At 40.5% G+C, this 25,195-nt stretch overlaps 1 protein-coding gene across 1 annotated transcript; it reads left to right on the forward strand.

Annotated features, from left to right (window-relative positions):
• The first annotated feature begins 21,730 nt into the window (after positions 1-21,730).
• On the forward strand, positions 21,731-23,123 carry LOC123872292 (cytochrome b5-like). The gene is made up of 2 exons (XM_045916499.1): positions 21,731-21,804; positions 21,973-23,123. The coding sequence occupies exon 2, from the start codon at positions 22,435-22,437 to the stop codon at positions 22,816-22,818; it is 384 nt and encodes a 127-aa protein (XP_045772455.1). The 5' UTR covers positions 21,731-21,804; positions 21,973-22,434; the 3' UTR covers positions 22,819-23,123.
• The last annotated feature ends 2,072 nt before the right edge of the window (positions 23,124-25,195 follow it).

A 25,195-nucleotide genomic window follows, 5' to 3' on the forward strand; every position in this document is an offset into this window, starting at 1 on the left:
ACTTATGTAGGTACCTACTAAGGTAATCTCTGGCGTGGACATAGTTAGGTGTTAGGTGAGTAGATAAGTACCTTATGTTGTAAATAACAATGAATACAATAAACACACAAGAAATAAACACATCGTAAACACGTAACCGACAGTCGCTTGCACACGTCGATGTTGCACGCCGACAATCACATTCACTTATATTGCCTAATCATCATTCATTTTCACCAAAATTTTTAAAAACATTTTAGACCGATTTTTTTTAGCAGATAGGTACATATCTTGGTATCAAGGGTGTTATTCAAAGCCATATAGCCAAAGTCGTATAAATACCTGCCCTACCTTTTAACAAATAATAAAAATCAAACTGATTACATTACGTTCACTAAAGAACGGTCTGTAATATAATTGTTTGCGTCAAATCCCAGCGACCTTGACCCGTTTAACACTCCCGGGGCCCGTCAGATAGGTAGCAGGGGACAGTCCGATGGGAACCTGGCGGGTGCAGAAGGCCTTGACGTCCCCTGTCACCCAGAGGTGAGATCGTCCAAAATGGTCTAAAATAACGAGATGTTAATGAGTCGATGGTTTGACGTTTCGACAGTTTTCGTATAAAAATTGGTCACAATTTCAGAGTTGCTCGTCATTTCAAGTTTATTTAGGTCTAGTGATCTGCTCCGGCTTCGCACGGGCAGCTTATTACAATTTCGCAGGATCTCTATTTTTTTTTGAAAATCAGGTATAATCTATGTCACTGCTTTCTACTCGTGACAGAATTGTCAAAATCAATTCAGTAGCTTCAGAGATTACTTTCTACAAAGAATCTTTACCTCTTTATAATATTAGTATAGATTGAAAAACAAGCAGCTTGATCCAAGAGCCACGGATGATCCACCAGAGGCGCCGGTCATCGACTGCAGCATCACAGAGCCCCTGTCGCCCGCAGCCCCGCAGCCCCGTCAGCCCCGCAGCCCCGCAGCCCCGCAGCCCCGCAACACCGCTGAGCTCGCGATCGTGACCTGACTCGCGGACGAAGCCTAAGTGCCTTTCGCACTCGCCCAAATACATATAGCTATACCTTATTCTGTTCTAGAATAGAAACTATCTTCTAGGGTCCACTTAAAGGATCACAATATATCAAAGTATTTACTTAAAATCTCTAGCTATTCGGTAAAGCATGTGGTAAAGCTATGGAACTTCTATGAAAGCTAATATACCTAAGGCTAAGATAGTCAACCAGCCAGAAATTATTGAACATTTATTTTTCTTAACGACCCCTAAACTCTGGCGGAATATTTTACGCGAGAGGATTCTGAAATCAACTGTAAGTACCCATGAGAAGTTTAAAAAAAAAATTCTTTGTATCCGCTTGCCCTGACGTACGACATCTCTTAGTAGTTTTTTTTTAAATCTTAACTACAACGAAATTTATCTAATACTGCTGTAGAATGCTGTCAAAAATACTGGCTGCATTTCCACGCTGGGTAGCCGGCCCATCCTTTGCACATAAAATGAACCAGCCCTTTTGTATATACTACACGTCTACTAGACGAAATTAATGTTCCCATGCACCTGCCAGTCGACAGCAACTCAGCTGTAATGTTCCCATGCACCTGCCAGTCGACAGCAACTCAGCTGTAATGTTCCCATGCACCTGCCAGTCGACAGCAACTCAGCTGTAATGTTCCCATGCACCTGCCAGTCGACAGCAACTCAGCTGTAATGTTCCCATGCACCTGCCAGTCGACAGCAACTCAGCTGTAATGTTCCCATGCACCTGCCAGTCGACAGCAACTCAGCTGTAATGTTCCCATGCACCTGCCAGTCGACAGCAACTCAGCTGTAATGTTCCCATGCACCTGCCAGTCGACAGCAACTCAGCTGTAATGTTCCCATGCACCTGCCAGTCGACAGCAACTCAGCTGTAATGTTCCCATGCACCTGCCAGTCGACAGCAACTCAGCTGTAATGTTCCCATGCACCTGCCAGTCGACAGCAACTCAGCTGTAATGTTCCCATGCACCTGCCAGTCGACAGCAACTCAGCTGTAATGTTCCCATGCACCTGCCAGTCGACAGCAACTCAGCTGTAATGTTCCCATGCACCTGCCAGTCGACAGCAACTCAGCTGTAATGTTCCCATGCACCTGCCAGTCGACAGCAACTCAGCTGTAATGTTCCCATGCACCTGCCAGTCGACAGCAACTCAGCTGTAATGTTCCCATGCACCTGCCAGTCGACAGCAACTCAGCTGTAATGTTCCCATGCACCTGCCAGTCGACAGCAACTCAGCTGTAATGTTCCCATGCACCTGCCAGTCGACAGCAACTCAGCTGTAATGTTCCCATGCACCTGCCAGTCGACAGCAACTCAGCTGTAATGTTCCCATGCACCTGCCAGTCGACAGCAACTCAGCTGTAATGTTCCCATGCACCTGCCAGTCGACAGCAACTCAGCTGTAATGTTCCCATGCACCTGCCAGTCGACAGCAACTCAGCTGTAATGTTCCCATGCACCTGCCAGTCGACAGCAACTCAGCTGTATTGTTCCCATGCACCTGCCAGTCGACAGCAACTCAGCTGTATTGTTCCCATGCACCTGCCAGTCGACAGCAACTCAGCTGTAATGTTCCCATGCACCTGCCAGTCGACAGCAACTCAGCTGTAATGTTCCCATGCACCTGCCAGTCGACAGCAACTCAGCTGTAATGTTCCCATGCACCTGCCAGTCGACAGCAACTCAGCTGTAATGTTCCCATGCACCTGCCAGTCGACAGCAACTCAGCTGTAATGTTCCCATGCACCTGCCAGTCGACAGCAACTCAGCTGTAATGTTCCCATGCACCTGCCAGTCGACAGCAACTCAGCTGTAATGTTCCCATGCACCTGCCAGTCGACAGCAACTCAGCTGTAATGTTCCCATGCACCTGCCAGTCGACAGCAACTCAGCTGTATTGTTCCCATGCACCTGCCAGTCGACAGCAACTCAGCTGTAATGTTCCCATGCACCTGCCAGTCGACAGCAACTCAGCTGTAATGTTCCCATGCACCTGCCAGTCGACAGCAACTCAGCTGTAATGTTCCCATGCACCTGCCAGTCGACAGCAACTCAGCTGTAATGTTCCCATGCACCTGCCAGTCGACAGCAACTCAGCTGTAATGTTCCCATGCACCTGCCAGTCGACAGCAACTCAGCTGTAATGTTCCCATGCACCTGCCAGTCGACAGCAACTCAGCTGTAATGTTCCCATGCACCTGCCAGTCGACAGCAACTCAGCTGTAATGTTCCCATGCACCTGCCAGTCGACAGCAACTCAGCTGTAATGTTCCCATGCACCTGCCAGTCGACAGCAACTCAGCTGTAATGTTCCCATGCACCTGCCAGTCGACAGCAACTCAGCTGTAATGTTCCCATGCACCTGCCAGTCGACAGCAACTCAGCTGTAATGTTCCCATGCACCTGCCAGTCGACAGCAACTCAGCTGTAATGTTCCCATGCACCTGCCAGTCGACAGCAACTCAGCTGTAATGTTCCCATGCACCTGCCAGTCGACAGCAACTCAGCTGTAATGTTCCCATGCACCTGCCAGTCGACAGCAACTCAGCTGTAATGTTCCCATGCACCTGCCAGTCGACAGCAACTCAGCTGTAATGTTCCCATGCACCTGCCAGTCGACAGCAACTCAGCTGTAATGTTCCCATGCACCTGCCAGTCGACAGCAACTCAGCTGTAATGTTCCCATGCACCTGCCAGTCGACAGCAACTCAGCTGTAATGTTCCCATGCACCTGCCAGTCGACAGCAACTCAGCTGTAATGTTCCCATGCACCTGCCAGTCGACAGCAACTCAGCTGTAATGTTCCCATGCACCTGCCAGTCGACAGCAACTCAGCTGTAATGTTCCCATGCACCTGCCAGTCGACAGCAACTCAGCTGTAATGTATCCCCTATAATGTAAACCTATTTTTACGAAGCTAAATGTTTTCCTACTATTATAATAATATCTGACCACCAAATAGTCCGGTCAACGAACCTACATACGGTAAGTTTTATCATTATCATTGACCAACTTCCAACCCTATCGACATCTTTTACGGGTACCTAGATATATCATCAAGTTCAAGTGAGGCTCGGTTATCAGCTAGACCCTACAGACTGCGGTTGGAAGTCGGTCAACAGTACATTAGAACCAGTTCAAACCTTACTTCCACTTGCACCAGAAAAACTGCTGAAAAATTAAACAGGATCATAACTGACCCGCGGAAAAAACGCGCCAAGTGAGCGCCTCACCGGTGGTGGCGTGGAAACGTGGCATATTATGACGATAACAACTTTTACAAATTTTTGAATCGTTATATCTTAGAAACGGTGGCTCGTAGGAAAAAAATATTAAGACATTTTTTATAGATAATTTTATGATCTACAATTTTTGTCTTAAGTATTTTTATGATAAAACTTACCGTTTTGCTGAAAATCGCGAACAACAATTTTTTTGACCTTTGACCCTGAATAAAAAAATCCAATGGAATAGCAGAATCTACTTGCTCGTTTATAAGAGTTACTTGTCACTATACTTTAACACCCAGAGTAAGAGGAAGAATGCCGACTTGTTAGTAAAGTAACGTATCACGTTGAGATGTGTATGTTGTGCACAAGCCAGTGTGCGTGTGGACGATAACACATGATAACACGGTATCCCGCGCACTTCCCGAAGCTGCTAAGCGGAGCGTGTAGCCGGAGCTAGGTTTAACTTTCATTTAACCGATGGACTGATCTTTCCTTCCACGCTTCCTATAAACATAATATACGTGCGATCATACAAATATATGGGTAAATAAATAACAGATGAGTGGTTCGACGCAAAAAGCTAACATCTGAATCATTTTATCGCCTAACGCAAAAGTGTTGTAGCTGCGAGGCGCCCGCTGCGGCGCCGTGCTGTTACATTGCGAGGACATTCCCACTTACTGTGTGTTACTGCAACGTGCAGGAGACGGTGACTTTGCGACTAGTCGAGAAGAAGACTGATGCTCTGGAGATGTAGTGCTGGGGGTGAAACAATCTAAGGAATCCAATCTCTCTATGCCTTACTCGTATGAACCCGGCAATAAGATAAAACAACGTCTGCGATAGCACAGAGTCGCACACTAAAGTTCTTCGGACATGCCTCCCGGTCGCGGCGGCGCGCGAGAGTGACTCCATTGAGCGTCGTGTAGCGCAGGGCGAGGTGCAGGGCTCCAGCGAGCGAGGAATGGAGCGGCCACATCAATTCCGTTGTTGGCGGTGCCAGGCTGTCGGCCGACAGGGGGAAACGGCGAGTGCTCGTGGGGTGCATGACATCACTCGGCGATGAGCGCGACCACTGTGCGAGAGTGCTGCGGCGGAGAAGTGCCGAGCGGGACAGCCAGACTGATCCAACACTTGAAAAATCCTTTTGAGTTTTGAACAAAAAATCTTCTTCAAAACTCAAAAGTCAAACCGTTCAAACTGAAAGAGTCCAATTTTCGACGTCACGATGCTAAAAGAATAAAATAGGTAATTCTACCTATTTTAAATAATATTATCATTATAATGGAATAGAATAGAAACATTTTGGTTCAAATAAATAAATTGTACTTTTGATTGGTCAAATAAATCCACCACTGGTTCGGAATGCCTCTCCTATCGAGAACAACCAGCGAGGAATTCGGCGGTCGCTCTTTTCTAACATTCGATTTATAATATTATTATGTCATAGAGCCGCGTAAACGTGAAGTTTCAATGCAGAGTCGCACCCCAGCAACGCTGTGCGCGGCTCAGGCAGCTGCGTCGCCGCACACGTGGCACAGGAGTCCCGGCAGACTGATCCATATCAATAAATATTTATTATTTCTGTTTGCGCCGCCCGCCGCCCTCGCCGCACTGGGCTGAAACAGAGTTTTTGTTTTGCGAAAATGTCAAATTTTGGCAGGTATTATTAATTTGATAATAAACGTAAGAACAACTGCCTAGGTGTTCTAGGGATACCTGCAGTCTGTTTGATTGATACATATAAAATAATACACTGATTGTTACCGTCTCAGAAATGTATAATAGACGCGTTTTACCTACCAATAAAACGCTTATTAATTTACTTACCTTACTCGATGCTTAAACAATATGAGATAGACGTCATTTGTCCCGCCTTAACGCATCTATCTCGCTCTATCATATAGCGCTGTCCCTCTCTCTCACCACCACCGCCTTGCAGTGCGAAGCGTGGCCCAAAGTGGCCGCGTTATTTTATTCATTGCGTTGAAAATCACCAGGCAGAATTCAAAGTTAAGCATCGAGTAAGGTAAGTAAATTAATAAGCGTTTTATTGGTAGGTAAAACGCGTCTATTAATTTGACTGTACCTTACTCGATGCTTAAACAATATGAGACGTGTTTGTTATCGCCTGGTGGTGGTGGTGATCTGCGCCATACAAAGATTTAACATCTTTGACGCCAATGTGACATATATATAAGACAACTGATATGTTGAGCAAATAATGCCATTTTCTTGCTAAGAAAAGAGAAAAGAAAAATTACGGGGTGTAAATCCTCATTAACAAACTATTCACATGATTGCGAATTAAGAATGAGTTTGCAAGTCAACATACAAAATAACAGAAAAGATATACGCGTGTATGTATTACATCAGGCAAACCATTATAAGCTAGGCAATAAATTTAGCAATTAAAATTATATGCGTGCCTGTATGTGTAATACTCAGTCAATAGGTAAGGCTGACCTCACAAACACTTGTAAATACATTCTTTGCATGTAAAGTCTACCTATTAATTAGACAGCATCAATATTAGGATAGTGATTAGTCATGAAAACAATTGCCATTGCAAGAGTGATTAAATATTTTAGACTCACTCTATGAGTCAATAACATAATATATACCACCAAAAACAATATAACTGGGTCAAAATACAGCTATTTCAACAACATTAGACAATTGACCCAATCGTTTCGAAAACATACTGAAATTATTACCGTCCTGCATGAAATCCTCGGACATCTGATATCTTAGATATCTATTAAGAACAATTTAATCACAATGAACAATCCTGGGTAAAAATAAGTAACTTAGTACATGCACAAAACATGCCATGGAGCGAATTTAAAATGGAAAGGTTCCTTTGTTTAAAATAACTATTTTCACTATGACCAGGAAAAATCTTCCCAGAACAGTCTAGTTTCTTTAGTTCCATGTCCTTTTCTTGGCTCATAGCTTTGCTATTTAGAAAAGTTCGTACAGTTCTCACCAGAACAGAAGAAAATTTTAATTTGAAACTCATAAATAAACAATTCGTCATTGTTTAGGTATTTTCTTCATACTCTTTGTTTTATCATTCTACAAGAATTGGGATGATGCCACTGTCAAAAATAAATTATAGCAAATTAAGCTTTTGGTTCCTTGCATATCATGGACCTCCGCAAAATAACGCTTGCTTCTATAATACATGATAAAAAGTCGCTGATTTGACTAGCAGCCATCCTTCCTATTATTAGAATTAGAAGTTTATTTTAAACTAAGCATGAAAAAGCTATAAAGGAACACTCTACAACCTGCGTTGGGCGGCTGTAGCTAGGACACTTTGAACCAGACCAGGACTTGTAATGACTTATTGTTAGCCGAAATGTTGACTTCATTAATTAATGATGAAGGGATTAATGAGTTAATGCCCAGCTATGGTGATAAAACGTAGTTATTACAAACTGTCTTCTGGCACAATGCTTAGACATTCCAAGATCTATCTTGGCGCGCTCAATATTACCATGTTTTAAAGATTTTAACTTTGAAGCAAAAAAGGAACAAAAACCTTTTGGAGACGTCTCTCAACAAGCTTAAAGTTTCATAAAACGAAACTTACTGGAAATCCTATCACCATGTAAAGGATTATTTAAATGATAAGAAAGCTTAGGAATGCGTTTCTTAACAACTCCGATAGCTTGTAAAGCACTCACCCAAAATTTGACAATCGAAAAGTGACAAAGACAAGGTAGGTAAGTACTACTTTGAATAATTCTGTGACTTTGACATTTTATGACAAGAATGTTTAACTACGCTGACTTGAAGACAGTCAGCAATGCTCGTACAATTCACAAAAGATATGAAAAGAAATCGACCAAGCTCAATCATAAAAGTGGATATTTCACTGGTGAAAACAAAGAATATTCTCACAGTTTCAAATTATTGAAAGTTTTATGGTAATGTTACCCAAAAAGCCCGTATCGAGGATCAGGACATAGTTAGGGGCACGGTAAGCTGATTCGGTACGAAAATCCATTCCTTGCACAATAGTATCCGAACAAACTGTACAATAAAACTGTCTTAACCTGTTAATTTGACATCTTGGATTGGACTGAAATCGCTCCCGCGTCGGACATACCTTGCTCCTGGAACTTTTACGATCCAGACCTACACATGACTATTAAATCCAGCAACATCATAGAACATGTCGTACATTTTAGGATTACAGCCCACTTATAACATATACAAGGTAAGGTATTGTGTAAATGCTTCTTGTAGCATCCTTGCACACAGATCTAATTCACTCAGAATTAATAACCATGTTACAATTACGAATAACTATGAAATTAAATCACACCCCCTAAACAGATCTTAAGTTCTGATACATCAGGCTGGATCAAAGTTATTATTCGAATATAGAAATTCGTTAGATTTGAAAATTTTTGTCCACTGAATCAGTTTCTGAACCAACAATTTTGAAAAATAAATGGGTTGTTTTATTTTAAAAGTATAACCATGAATCTTCTGCCACGAGCAGAGCATATGAAAATTTTTGTCATGTGACTTTGATTTGGAAAACGATTTCAACAGTTAACATTAAATTTTCCATGTAGGAAAGCTGTCTTGTTTAAGATTATAAATTTGCTACACTGGGCACGGCTAGGTGCGAATAAATCTAGCATTTCATTCTAAAGTCTTTCTCCGCCATACGAGTATGCGGTTAGCAAATGCTAATTCAGAGGAATGCCAAGTCTAGAAACATAGTCGGCATGACCGTTGTTTTGTTGCAAAACTGAAAATGTATTTAGACTATGATCCAGGATTGAAACGTACAAAATACTAAATAACTATTAAATGTCCCAACTTTGAAAGCATGTTTCTGAGAAGGAGCAATCTTAGCTTTAGGGGACATGACATGAAGCTACATGTCAATTATCAGTGTCAAATCCATTAAAACACTTTCTGACCAACAGAGTCGGTCACATATGGAATAAATTGCCCAAGGATGTAGTTATGACAAGCTCTGTTAACCAGTTCAAGAAAACATTAAACAAACATTCGGAAAACTCGAAGCACCTCTGATATAGACGAATCAGCGAAAGCTGCTTAGTCTATTATAAATAATAAATAATGATAATAGTAATCTGGTAGCCACGATGCCAGTTCCCAGAGAGGAGCAGATTGCGTCCTCTTCTGTCATAAGTCCATGCCAGACGAAAAAGCTGACCATGACCTTGGAAATGAGGTGATACTTTTAAATAAACTCTAACATCCTGTTGACTTTTCCATCAAATGCATTGCTCTTAGCATACACGCATTTACATCAAAAATATATTGATTGATTGAAACTTACAATAACCGGAAATTTCTCCTGGAATGCATCGGTTTGGTCCAAGGCTCGACAAGAGAAGTCTGCCCATCAAGCACGAAAACGCGATGTCCATGCAACGTTGTTTGTGAGAGAATAAGCTGCAAAAGGCATGTAGATGGCAGAAAGGAGATTCTGATACCATCATCTCAAATCCTTCGCTTCATGCAGACCAATAATATGAGGGAAGGTGCAAAAACCTGCTATTCTTCAGAAAATACAGTCTTGAGAGCCGAAATAGTGGGTCACGTGGACGCAAGCCGCCACTGTTGGCGCAAACATACACTCGCACTCGCGTACTGCAGCGGGTGTCACTCACGTACGAAGTTCGCACGCTCATGTCAGTCACTGAACAAATCTACCTGATCAGTTGATCACTTGGCAAGCTCATATAAACCACAACGATATATGACAAGTATAGATTCATTAGGTTAGTTGTAAATAGTAAAAATATTATTATATAATTCAAACTATTTAACCCTTCTCATTTAGTGAAGACAGCCGTGCTCTGTAGTGAGCTGGTGGTGCGTTTATCATGATAATGAATTTAGGTTAACTTATCCATTGAATTAGCGTGTAATGATAGAATTAAGTTTTCTAAATAAAAATAATAAATTGCTTTGTTGGCTTTCCTTTCATGTTATTTATAGGCACCTTTACTTGGTCAGAAGTATGGCTCCTTTAGCTTGAGAGATGTGAATAACACAATGTTATAAACTTAATACTTGCTGCAATTAGCCAGCAGCAAGAGAGCGACAGCCAATTCAAGATGATTGCATTGCTCACTGTACACACTGTAGATGTCAATTTATGGCAATAGGACTGCGATGTTCGGATGACTCCCATTAAAAATATCGGGAGCTTGTAAAAAGCGGTATGCGGTACGCTTTATGAGATATAAGAATATACTTATATTTCTATGTGTAATTTCGGAGCTTTTACTATTCCCAATTTGTTTGTTACGTGACGCAAGTGGCCTCTGAAATTTATATCAATATATTTGCATTCGGTATCGCTTAGAACCCATACCTTCGTTAATAAGGTCATACAAAAGACCATAAAATTATTTACGTCGTGACTGAAACGAGAGCAGCTGTGCTCCTAGCAACGACTACCCTGCAAGGGCAAGTAGGCATGAACCATTACAAACAAATGCACGAGGTGTGCTGACCAGCCCGCGTAGTTCAACTGTGCCTACGAGGCGTAGCTAGATTTTTAATCGGCCAAAACATTAGGTCATAAGCCTGTACCTGTAAAATTGAGTTGACCAAGACGAACCAAAGGAGGTTTCGAAGCAAAAACAGGTATAACGGAGCGTAAACCTTAGCATAAATATCGGTGGCGCCCAAGAGCGACTGATTGATATTCCACTGAGACCATAACAATGTCATGCACACTCCCGCGAGGAGTTGCTTACTTGACTTTTACACTGCGCCTGCGAGGCGTAGTTAGCTTATTAAATGGCCCATGCACTCCCACGAGGAGGCATTTAATTTCTAAGCTGCACCTGCGAGGTAGATCTAGGTTTTTAAATGGCCTATGCACTCCCTTGAGGAGGCATTTAATTTCTAAGCTGCACCTGCGAGGTGGATCTAGGTTTTTAAAATGGCCTATGCACTCCCGCGAGGAGGCATTTAATTTCTAAGCTGCACCTGCGAGGTGGATCTAGGTTTTTAAATGGCCTATGCACTCCTGCGAGGAGGCATTTAATTTCTAAGCTGCACCTGCGAGGTGGATCTAGGTTTTTCAAATGGCCCATGCACTCCCGCGAGGAGGCATTTAATTTTTAAGCTGCGCCTGCGAGGCGGAGTAAGATTCTTAAATGACCAAAAACACTGCCATGTATACTCCCACGAAGAGCCATTCTGTTTTCCAATAATTTTTAAGCTGCGCCTGCGAGGCGGAGCTAGATTCTTAAATGGCCAAAAACACTGCCATGTATACTCCCACGAAGAGCCACTCTGTTTTCCAAAAATACGCCTGCGTGGCGAAGGTAGATTTATAAAAGGCCTTTTAACATTTCTTTGAGCCTTACACTTTCGCTTCTCTTAGGTAACTCTAATACCGTTGTTCTGAATATAACCATGAATAGAATTCAAATTCAAAATGTTTTTATTCAATTAGACTTATGCCAGTTCTTTTGAATCGTAAAAGGCATCTACCACGGATTCAGTTCATGAAAGCCGGTCAAATTATCAACATATCGTGAGAGATAATATATATTTATCGTGGTAGGTGGGTAGGCACGAAAGTTTTACATCATTTAATAAGCTATAAAATTTGTTCACTTTCAATAGGCTCGATTAATCTGAAAACTGGTACCTGAACCTTTTCCTTTCAATGAAATCAATTATGTACTTTTAATCTGCAAGAATCTAAAAGTAAATGAAAACGGAAGCACCGGTACTACCGGATACCTTTTATATTAAATCATAAATAGCATTAGTTTTTTTTTTTTTTTTTAACCAATAAATATTTCAACATTTCTTTCCATAGAAATGATAGCATTTAAAAATACGAATGACGTGAATGTACACGACGTTGCGCGTCGCGCTGCACATTGTTCTTACCTACCCACAAGATTAAATACTATGTACCTACATTACCAATTTGGTATTATGCTGGTTTCTATAGTTTTATTTTTATTGTATAGCTATAATTAATTAACTCAGTGCCAGGTAAAACCAACTGTGGTTTTTATGGCGCTGAATGTAACAAAAATTGCAAATGTTTCAAAAACTACCTACCTTATGAAGTAGTTTTCCGTTCACAATGAATTGTTGGAAATTATATAGGATTCATTGACGGTAGCTTAATAAAATCGATATTTGACTCATGCGATGTCAAACTATCTGTTGAATCATGTATTTAAATTAACAAACTACCTCTAAGATGACATTTTCATAAATAGCCAATGTTGGCGCTAACTCAGATCGCGCCAACAGAAACCTACATTTTGTGATCTCAGGATTTTAATTTTATTATTATTAATAGTAGTGAAATAAAACATAACTTACTCATAATTAATGCTGTATTTCTTATACTTTACCACTTGTCTTTACAATTTGCCACTTTAACACTTTAACACTTGACAATATTCCACTTCACACTTTCTCGATTGGAGTACAAAAATACACTGACTGAGCGGGCTGGCCCGACTCTCGAAGAAAACTCCAACTACTTCCGGACAATAATAATTGCCTTTGTCAATATACGTCTTGTCATGAAACGTATATTGACAAAGGTATAATAACATATTTAATAAGGTGTATTGACGTGGCTACACTTGTTTCATTACACAAAAGTTATATAAAAATAGTAATTTGGTCAGTGTTGCTGATAATAAACAGTATTTTAGCCAGTGTTGCTAACAGTCGGCCATCCAAATTGGGTCGTCGACCTCGAGCGACAAGCAACAAAACATGGCAGATTTACGTTATTGTATCACTAATAATTTCTAACTTTCTATAAATATAATTAATAATTTAAATAAACAAATTCTATTTTAAGTATTTACGTAATCATGGACCATTGTTGTCCTTGAAATAAATATTGGACCAGGTTGTCCAATGTTAAATGCTAAGACCAACGTTGTTCGTATGCCACCAGGCCTCTAATAATTTCAAATTAACAAATTCTATTTTAACTATAAACATAGTCACAGACCATGGTGGTCCTTAAAATAAATATTGGACCAGGGTTGTCCCAGCATATTTTATTCTAGGACCAGGGCTGTCCCTTAAGGGTGATTCAGAAATATTTTCGTTTCTGTTTTGTCTGTAGTCTGTCATACGCAGGTAACAGAGGGTGAGGAAAGGTCTACAGGTTTTTCTTTTTACAAGGATCAGGATTTAAATATATATATCTTTACTGGGCGTCTCAATAAAATATTTTAATTTAATGTTGGTAAAAATAATGTTCTAAGTGCAAAATCAATTGGGTCCACAAGAGGGGACTGGGAACACAATGCCGGCCAAAAAGCCGGGTTGCATAAGAACTTCAAGAACGGGGAAAACCGTCTACTATATGTCCATCTGTCTCAGCTAATATAAGACTATAATGCGTTTGGTCCCAAAAACTCTAAATTTGAATAAATCACAGTTCTGCCGATTATTAAAGGCATTACACTTGCGTTCTAATAAAGCTGTTGCCGTACAGGAAATAAATCCCGATAACCCTGTCAACTGACTCGAATTCTACAGTAAGAGCGTAATCGAGACGACGTTAATTGGCCACCGAGGAGTCCAGGTTTAATCCTCACTGACTTTTTCTTATGAAGCTATCTGGAAAGCAAAATTTACGATCCGTTACTGCAAAGTTAATTTTGATGATTGAAATTTTAGCTCCAGATTAAGCGAATTTAAAGTTAGTGATTGCCATTTAAAAATGGTTGTTTTCCATTGATAAAAATCTAGTTCTTCTCTTTCATTTGGTGTTACATTTATTAAATTTAACAAAACTTTAATGTTATTGTCATTTATTTCCAACACGAAAATATTTTTGAATGACCCTTTTATTTTCATTTAGGACCAGGGTTGTCCATTAACTTTGAACTATATGTATTCATTTAGGACCAGGGTTGTCCGTCAACCTATAACCATATCCATTAGTTACTTAGCATTTTATATTATTGTGAACTATCTTTTGTATGCAATTACTATCCGATTCGAATGAAACGATTACGTTTTAATTGTCAATTCATCAACTGTTGTGATATTTATTTCAATTAGATGTTTAGCCAATTACGGGTCCCTTTCTGAGGATTCACTGGAAGACATTAAGCAGTGTTCATGTGGTCTATTGAAAATAGCTTCCTACTACTACTGTCCTGCGACATATGCAATCTATCATATATCCTAAATAACAATATGAGACTGTTCCGTTGAGGACTGTCCTACCATGACTGGTATACGATTGTAATGTGTAACACTTTGAACAGTTCTACTTTTGCTTCGTCAACTTTATTACAAACGCAGTGCTTTTACAACACACCAGCGTATAACCTGGCGTATGGTACTATGCTAGAAGAAATGTGCCTTACGCATTGGTTTAGTAGTCTACGACAATCTTCGCATCATTAACTTTCTAATGACACTGATTTCAGGCTCATTGGTTGGATGGTTTCAAAGTCTGTAACGGGTATATATAGTAACACTTTTTTTCTTGTGTTTTATATTATTGGGATAAGGATGTACAAACAACAAAAGTTTGCAAGGCATACCAACACGCATCCACGTGTGAATGTGTGATATTACCAACGATATAACTGTAAATTCCTTAACACGCACATATAGGTGAAACTTATACGTAAAAGTATTATATACTCATCTCACGCATTCAGCATAAGAAGTGAGCTGCCCTTAACCAATAATATTAACCTATTATAAGCGTCACTCAGAAAAGCAGGTATTATTTAAATACTGTTGAATTATCGAAATGTCCTCCCAAAACCTACGTAAACACAGGTTCAATGCGAAGAGTTTATTCAAGAGTTTTAATTTAAAAATTTAATGGCAAAATTAATAATTTAATTAGAGCGTGATTGCTATCACAACATCTAATTATCCAGTTCACAATACAAATACCGAAAATATGCGATATCGCTCCGAATCTCAGATGGAGACTAAACCAAAACCTTCAAAACACCCATGTTTATGAAAGTTCAATATTGTTGGCCTCCTAGTAATAGATTGTATGAGATCGAATAAGCCAAATATCGATTTTATCTAACTACCTTCATCAGATAAATTTATAATTTTATATTATTTTGACAATTCAAAATCATTACAAAAAACTATTTAACTACCATTACATCGCACCTACTTAAGACGCAATTCCGTGAAATTACGACATAATTTTGTATCCCGTGATTTTGTGTCTCTTCTACGTAAACAAGTCTCACAACTATGAAAAATCTAACGATGTTGCAAGTATATTTGTTTTGTTTGGACAAAACCTACCTAACACTTAATGATATTGGTAAGTATCATACGAGAAGTATACCCAAATTTTTAAAATATAGATTGAAAATTAAAGAGATTCTATATTATATTATTCTATGTTACTACTATACTACTACTTACTATTAGAAACTACTTATTTATTTCAATTGTAACAGAATATGTAATGGAAGAGCGGGGTCGCCCGCCATAAGTACTAGTTTAATACCAGTTACTTACTGGGACGGTTCCAATTTCTATGTTATATTTAAAATATATTTAAACTTGTTTTTTACTGAAATAAATATTTTTGTATTTTGTATTTTGTATTATATGTATTTATTTAATTAACCTTAATTATATTATGAAGGAAGATTAGTTATGTTTTGCCATAAAGTAAACTTTTATATTTGTCTGCAAGGGTGAACGGTGCAACTGTATAACGGTTATACAATGGTTCCACTTTAGTGACTGTCCAGCCAGAAATATTTCACAATTATTGTTAATGAGATTAGAGATCCTCATATCTCATACTAACAGAGAGAGGGGCTCCCCAGAAAAGTGATCTAGTTTGTATATATGTAGATATGTGTATTAAAATGTACACAGTCTAACGTCACCCAATCTTGAATTAAATTATCTGTGTAATTTCTGTATTGTTCTAGTTCTAGTCTGTAAGGCGAGAGCACTGTTACCTATAACACGGGTTTATTTATTTATTTTATTTTTATTTATTTATTTAATTAAAGACTTAATTAAAAATAACATTTTACACTAATTGTTGTAGACCAAAGCACTAGATAATTAAAACTGAGACTGGTGTTTGAATATTTGCAAATAGATCGTAGTCTGTGCTAGGGCTGACAAAAAAAAGATCAATTTATTTTAAGATTAAAAAAAAATAAAAACTAGAGTTATAAAAAGGTTAAGCCTACATTTACATTTTTTTTTTTAATTCTAGTTATAGATAGTGCATCAGTGTTAAATAAAGCTTAGTTTGGTCATCAGAAGCTCAAACTAATTTTTAGGTGTAACATTAGAAACAATAGAGATTTTATTTATTTAATTCATTAATTCATTCATTTAATCATGTTAATTCATAACACCAATGGCTCATTTAGTTAATATTGTTAATAAAATGTAAAGCTCATCCATTTCAATAAAATTCATATGTATTGCAAAACTGCATAAGCAATTATTTATAAATATTATCGAAGAGTACGGACACCCCTTTTTTTTTATCTTCTTACTTTTAGTTTATAATAAGTTTAATATGTACAAGAATTGATTTTGTTTTTAGGTCTTTAGACCTATGTAATTATTCAAATAATAAAAAGTACAAAAGAAAGAAATATGTCTATAACTGTAACTGTTCGATTAACTTGTATCATATGGCACTTTTATTAGCTTTACTGAAGAGAACAGGGATCTCAATTCCATTACGGAAGCTAACTCCCTTTCTATTAATTTGTTAACAGCTGTTCTATTGGTTTTTTTTTTTGAGACATTTTATCGATGCTGATATTAGCATTTTTGTTTTTTAAACTACAAATAACAAAACATCAAAGACAATGTACAAGAGAGATTTGAACTCATAACCTCTAATCGTGGGCCTACCTGTTACACCACAAGTGCAAAGCGTGTTAGCCCGAATGACGATACCTTAAATCCATAGAGTGATTAATATTATCCTCATTGCTCTAATTATTAAGAATTCTTTCTAACTTAACCAACGCAACGTGATGCGCATTGACTAAACTGGTTTTGCTTACATAATATGTGGGCGTCCTTAGTAGTTGTAACTTCAATATTTACGTGTGCTATATGTATGCTTTTGTGTGTGTTACGCGACACTGGACGGGTGCAAATATAACTATTTTACTGTGTGTACCACAGTATTCTCAAATCTTTGTCAGTATATTAGTTACTACGGATTTTATTTAAATCGTAATATCTAATTATGCAACATTCGCTGCCAAAATCAATGAAGGCCTTGAACGAAATTTGATTTATTCTGACAGCCTTATGATGTTAATATAAAAAAAACGATAAGTGATTATTAATTATTGAAACTATCATAACCGTTATTTTTTTCTTTGACTGACCGGGTATAATACGATAGTGATTTTGTATGTATGCACTTTTCTTTATACTTAAGTTCTTTTAAGATTGATTAACGATATGACCGCTCCTATAACGTTTATTTATAAGTCATATTTTATTTTCATTTATTTACTTCTTGTTCCTTACTAATTGTCAGTCATACTTTATGATTATTTACTAATTGTTATTCATACTTTATGATTTTCATAAATGTTAACACTTAATAGAATAATAAATAATAATAAATAATAAATAATACTTGTAACATATTATAATTACCAATGTTATACTGTGGAACGCCCCGACGGGGCTTCATGTTGTAACATTATATATATATATATATATATATTATGATTTACTCGTAAAACATGAATGCAAGAGAAATAATAAAAAATAAGCTAGTAGCTTGAACTAGTACTGCTTGGTTCCGTGGCAACGTCACACTTGCCACACACTCACACAAAGTTCGTGACACATTTGTTTTTTTTTTTTTTTAAATTGGACTAAGGCTCTGTCAAGCCCCTCGAGCCGTCTGTTTGTGACCCTCGAGCTTATAGTTACAACTACGAGAGCTCTTCAGGCCCTGTTTAGATTGCATATTTATAGTTTTAACTGAGGACTGCGCTTTTAATGGTTTACTTCGGTTTGTGTCATAATCCATATGACAAATATTTATTAAAGCAATTTTACCCTAGTAGAATGTCTCCAGCGAATCCCCAAATTGGGAAAGGTTAGCTATCATCGGTTATCATGGCATCCGATCGTAATTTTCGTCAGAAAGTAACGCAGTTAACAATTTAGCTTGCCATTCTCACCCACTAGATGAGAATCTGAGCGTATCCTAGGTTTCAAGGCATCTAAACGTTTCGTAAAAATACTCGAAAAGAAAAGACTCATTTTTGCGATCGCCGGCTGCACGGGCACCGTCTGGCACGGCTGCCCAACTGCCGGCTACGTGAGTGCCGGCTGGCGCGGCCGCCCGAGCAGTGGCTGCGTGAGCGCCAGCCACCGCGGCCACCCGAGCGCTGGCTGTGTGGGCGCCGGCTGTCGCTGCTGCGCGAGCACCGGCTGCATGGGCGCCGGCTGGTACGGCTTGCCCGAGCGTCGACTGCGTGAGCGCCGGCCGGCGGCGGCTGCGAGCGCCGGCTGTGTTGGCGCCGGCTGCAAGGGCGCCGGCTGGTGCGGCTGCCCGAGCGACGGCCGCGTGAGCGCCGGCTGCGTGAGCGCCGGCCGCGTGAGCGCCGGCTGCGTGAGCGCCGGCTGGCGCGGCTGCAAGCACCACCTGTGTGGGCGCCGGCTGCACGGGCGCCGACTGGCGCGCCTGCCCGAGCGTCGACTGCGTGAGCACCGGCTGGCGCGGCTGCGAGCGCCGGCTGTGCGGACGCCGGCTGCGAGCGCCGACTGCGTGGGCGCCGGCGATGCGGCTGCCCGAGCGCCAGCTGCGTGAGCGCCGGCTGGCGCGGCTGCAAGCACCGCCTGTGTGGGCGCCGGCTGCACGGGCGCCGGCTGGCGCGCCTGCCTGAGCGTCGACTGCGTGAGCACCGGCTGGCGCGGCTACGAGCGCCGGCTGTGTGGACGCCGGCTGCGAGCACCGGCTGTGTGGGCACCGGCTGCCCGAGCGCCAGCTTCGTGAGCGCCGGCTGGCGCGGCTGCCCGAGCAACGGCTGCGTGAGCGCCGGCTGGCGTGGCCACCGAGATCCTGGAGCGTTTCGCCTCCTTCCGCGATGCCGCATCATCTCGGTGGACTGAGACGTAGACACCATCTTGTTCGGGAGGGTTCACTGTAAGCCATACCAGATACGGGAGGCAGTAAAAGTTCGAAAAAATATGAGGTTCTATGCATGTGGAACATATTAGTTTTATTCAATTATGAATTATAAATACAGATATTGATATTTTTCTGAACATTACGCGACTATATTCTCCTTGACTATCACCGTGAGGACGTACGAGTAAGTCACTCAGAGAAACTAATGAGAATTAATTTTAATGTTTATGCAATACCCACAAGAAGTCGATTATATCAAGGATTTGCCTTGAAGAAAAACTTGAAACAAAAACGAATAGCATGCGGTATTTTATTTGTCACGTGACTAACATCAATTTCAATTTCACAAAATATGGGTATTTTAAAAATAAATGACAAGTTTACGGTTCTTATTTGTTGGTAACTAGTATCACAAAATGAAATAATCACAAAATGTGTGTTTCATTTTATTTTATTTTGATAAAAAGAAATTTTAAAGTTTAAATGTTGTATATCTTAGTGGATTTTGCGTTAATTCATCCCACTTCTGAAATGTTGGCGCTAACTCAGATCGCGCCAACAGAAACCTACATTTTGTGATCTCAGGATTTTAATTTTATTATTATTAATAGTAGTGAAATAAAACATAACTTACTCATAATTAATGCTGTATTTCTTATACTTTACCACTTGTCTTTACAATTTGCCACTTTAACACTTTAACACTTGACAATATTCCACTTCACACTTTCTCGATTGGAGTACAAAAATACACTGACTGAGCGGGCTGGCCCGACTCTCGAAGAAAACTCCAACTACTTCCGGACAATAATAATTGCCTTTGTCAATATACGTCTTGTCATGAAACGTATATTGACAAAGGTATAATAACATATTTAATAAGGTGTATTGACGTGGCTACACTTGTTTCATTACACAAAAGTTATATAAAAATAGTAATTTGGTCAGTGTTGCTGATAATAAACAGTATTTTAGCCAGTGTTGCTAACACCAATGAATTTAGCTATGCAGTAAAATTTTGCTTAAGAAATAAAAGTATTTCTATACTCAAACATTTATAAGAATTAAATAAATTGAAAAACTCACGTGATCTGGTTTACAACCTCTATGAAATATTGTTAAGTAATTATACTCTTGCATGAGTATTATAATACTTTATCCAATGCAGGTAATTTTTTCTCCAGAGTGCTGCATTTTAGCAAGCACAACCGTTCTCGGCGGGAAACAAAACGCCAATGAATAAAATAACGCGGCCACTTTGGGCCACGCTTCGCACTGCAAGGCGGTGGTGGTGAGAGAGAGGGACAGCGCTATATGATAGAGCGAGATAGATGCGTTAAGGCGGGACAAATGACGTCTATCTCATATTGTTTAAGCATCGAGTAAGGTACAGTCAAATTAATAGGTATAAGGATAAGGTAGGTAATAATAGTTGCTTGTAAACATCGGATCGACTGAAGGTTAGCTGGAAAAACATAAAATAAAAGTTGTTTTATAGCAAAAAGACACGGATGTACAAAACATAATAAAAAAATATTATTACATCTTTAATTCTGCTAAACTAGTAGTTTATAAAACGGTTGCATAATGCGTGGAGTAAAAACATGAATGTGAGCTTAAAAAACGAGCCGCAGGCAAGTTTTTTAACACGAGTATTTTAATAGTTATTATTAACTGTGACTAAAGCCAGCAGTCCAACGCGTATGCGCGTGCCGTCATTGACGATGTAATTCATAAACTATTTAAAACTGTTGGCTGAAACACCTTCGAAAAGTAACAATATGTCGCCATTTCACAAGTTTCCTGAAGCATCCTTGCACTAGGTCGCAGCGGTGTACGCCTGGCGAGTGCCTACAGCATCACAGTGGCTACAACTGAGGGCTACAGTATTACAGTGGCTACAACTGAGGGCTACAGCATCACATCTATTCGATCAATTTCGCAGTCTTCGCGCTGACCACAATCTCACGATCCACTGACATGGTGGGGACAAGGCAGAGAAAGAAAATAAATTGTAGGTAGTCAAGAAGGCGCCCCGGGAAAGAGCCCTACAGCAAGACCGAACGGGCGCCCTCCCGCCCCTATGGCGTTTCGGCACATAATTACCGCAAGGTTGGTAACGGGGTTGACCACGATCCCGAAATATTTAATAGCAAAAACACTTAGTTTTAGCACAATTATTACCATAGTCAATAACCACAAGTGCAACTATCGCATATTTCGCAGAAGTGTTGTGCTAGAGGCTGACACGCCTGGGTTTTCCCTTCGCCCGCGTCGTCACAAAACGAGGGCAGTTCTATCGCAGCAATCATGGACAACACGTGTTTAGATCATTAATTACCACCAGAAGGACATTCGCTGGAACATTAGTCAGGTGACGTCAAAAAAATTTACTTGACGTCAATCTTTCTTTAGTTTATTCAAATGATTCAAGGTTTATTCAAACTAACTAGGCAATGATTGGTAATTCACCAACAAATTGTTATTCGAATTTGGAATGTAATCGAAGCCAATAATATAATGGGATTCATTATTAGTACAGAGGTCGCGATTTCCCGCGTCAGCAGAGTACGTACCATATGCTAATGCCGAGTGGCGCTGGACGGCGGCGACCACTCACCACTCAGCAGTACAGCGCTGGCGCGGCGGGCGAGCGCACACTTGTCACTTCAACCAAACTTTGTAATAATCGCGATATTTCGTCGAGTCGATAATTCCACCGCTGCGCTGGCCGCATTACACCATTTAAGTGAAAGGGCAATATGAAGACTACCGATTGCCGATAGCAAGATATTTCAACAAAACAAGTGTGGGGGCCTGGCGGGGCCGTCGTCGCAGCCCGACACGCTCGAGGCAGCGGGCGCCGGAGCTCCGCCGGAGAGTGCAGAATAGAATCGTCGAGGCGGCTACAGCTGCCACAAAAGAAAGCCTAAAGGCAACGAACTACAGGTCGCCTACTCGAGGAGCAGCCGTAGAGTAAACGGCGAGGCTGCCGAGGCGCACGATGTCGCTGCGGTTCACGCGCGCGGAGGTGGCGCGCCGCGACCGGCGCGACGACGCGGCCGTCATCATCGACAACGCGGTGTACGACGTGACGCGCTTCCTCGACGACCACCCCGGCGGCGCCGACATCCTGCTGGACAACGCGGGCCGCGACGCCTCGCGCTGCTTCCACGACGTCGGCCACAGCGAGGACGCCAAGCTGTGGCGCGAGCAGTTCCGCGTGGGCGAGGTGGTGGCGGAGGAGCGGCGCGCGGAGCTGGCGCCGCCCGCCGCCGCGCCGGAGCCCGAGCGCGCGCCGGCGCTGCGCGGGCTGCTGGACGCGCTGGCGCCGCCGCTGCTGCTGGCCAGCCTCGCCGTGGCGGTGTACGCCTACCTCTTCTCGTAGCATCGCTCGAGGGGGAGATGTGAGGTCGTGGTGTGCGGTGCGGAGTACGGCTGACCGACGGCGATCAGACTCGGACACTAATATATTGTCCTTATGTGTGTCCCGGACCCCAGTTATCTGTTATGGAGAGTAACTAGAGCCTCGAGTTGTTAGGTAGTTTGTAGTTATCCACGCTTGGAAAAATAATATACCTACAAGTAAATAATATTTATATTTTGTAAAATGTAAATATTTTGATAAAAACCGGCCAAGTGCGAGTCAGACTCGCGCACTGAGGGTTCCGTACTCGGGTAATTTTTCCAACATTTTGCACGATAAATCAAAAACTATTAGACATACTCCACTTGGTATAGTTACCTATCTAACTTTGAAAATCGAAAATGATGTAACTACAAATCCACGGTTTTCAGATTTTACTTGTGCTGTAAGAAATAGTATATAATAAAGTATGAGGTCCGGTATTGGTGTCGGTATCTGGTATCGAGGTATAATAATCTATAATTTAAAATGTTGAGTACCTAAACTCAAAACTAACAGCGGGCGTGGATTTTACGAATATTGGAAGACCCTCTATTCGGTATTTCAGAAACAATTATTTCTTTTTGACAGGCATCATCCCAATGATGTGCTGTGGATACAGTATACTGTTTACTTCATCCATATTCAGTACGTAATGTTTCGTCAACCGCACCTACATCTAACTTGTTGTGGTAGGTAGGTAGTTATCGTAGTTATGTATATAAAACTTATTTAAGTGTACAAGTTTCATTTTTTTTTCTTTAAACCTCAAATCCAGTCAATGATGTAAATGAATAAGGAGTAATAGTTGCCTTCGTTAGCTACCTACAGCACTAGATATGTAACTAGGTACGTGCCTACTGCCTACTGCCTACAGGCCACACGCACGAGCCCCGCGCGGGATTCCGCGCAGTTCGCGGTTACAACATCATGTCAACAATCACGTTTCAAAACACTGATTTTTGCGTTAATGCAATACATAGTTGCATTATAAAATTGTACCTGACTGCCCGGCGAAACAGGTTTGTGTTACAAGTTACAACCGCTAACTATAACCGTGCAAGTATATTGTAATGCTCTAAAGCCGTTTTGCTAAGTGCTTATAATATTATTATGTTAATGCTAAATAAACGGTGATAGTCGAGTGGTTCAGACGTCGGCCTTGTATTCGGGAGGTCGGGGGTTCGATCCCGGGCGCGACTCACCTCTAAATTTTCGGAGTTAATCTGTGTTTTAAGCATTTCTTTAGCAATTCAAATATACGCTTGCTTCAAATTAATCAAATCAATATCAAATGCTTTAACGGCGAAGGAAAACATCGTTAGGAGATCTGCATGAGAGTTCTCTATCGGTAATGTTCTCAAAGGTGTGTGAAATGTACCAATTCTCCCTCGGCCAGCACGCTGGACTCTGGCTAAGCCCTTCTCATTCGCACAGGACACCCGTGCTCAGTAGTTAGCTGGCAACAAATTGTAATTTGGGAAGACGACGACGATGATGATTATAATGCTCAGACAAGTTACAACGAAAGAGATAATATGATAGTGATAAGTGTACGACAGCTACGGGATAAATTATTAAGCTCTTATTACTGCATGAAATTTTATATCATACCGGGTAAAAAATATGTTACATTTTTGAGTTAATAAATATTTTAAAAAAAATTAGACGTGTTTCGAATTTTTTATTGAATATATAAAAAATGTGTGTGTGTGTGTGTATATGGTACTTTATGCATTACATAGAATAAAATTGTGTATACCAAATATAATAAACTGCAAAAGCATATAGGTACCTACTACATATATAATATGTATGACTATCAATACCACCGACCTGACTACCTAACGACTTATATTGCGCTCACAAAACCGATCTCATTATAATAAAACAATAGTCAATATCAAATAGCCTCTTTATTGGAAACGAAATCTTAAACTTAATATCACTCTACTGGTTCCTTTTTTGTTTTTGCATAGGTTTATACATCTTACATAATATTTTGATACACCAAATGAAAGTCTGACCACCACAATCATTTCTGCATCTCTGTTTTGAATGTTTGAGGTTCAAACTCCCACCGAAATCCCAGAAGAAGAGAAATTGTTTTTAAAATGCCTAATATAGACTAGTTCTCGAATTTACCAATCTTTTTTGTAAATATATCAAAAAATTTGCGCTCGCTTCGCTTGCGCTTTTATATTATGTTAGTTGACTAGCTGATGCCCACGACTTCGTTCGCGTAGATGTTGGTTTTTTAAAAATCCCCTGGAAACTCTTTGATTTTCCGGGATAAAAAGTAGCATATGTGCTAATCCAGAGTAGTTATAATCTATCTCCATTCACAGCCCAATCCATC

The sequence above is a fragment of the Maniola jurtina genome, chromosome 2, assembly GCF_905333055.1.
Source record: "Maniola jurtina chromosome 2, ilManJurt1.1, whole genome shotgun sequence".
Lineage (NCBI taxonomy): Eukaryota > Metazoa > Arthropoda > Insecta > Lepidoptera > Nymphalidae > Maniola > Maniola jurtina.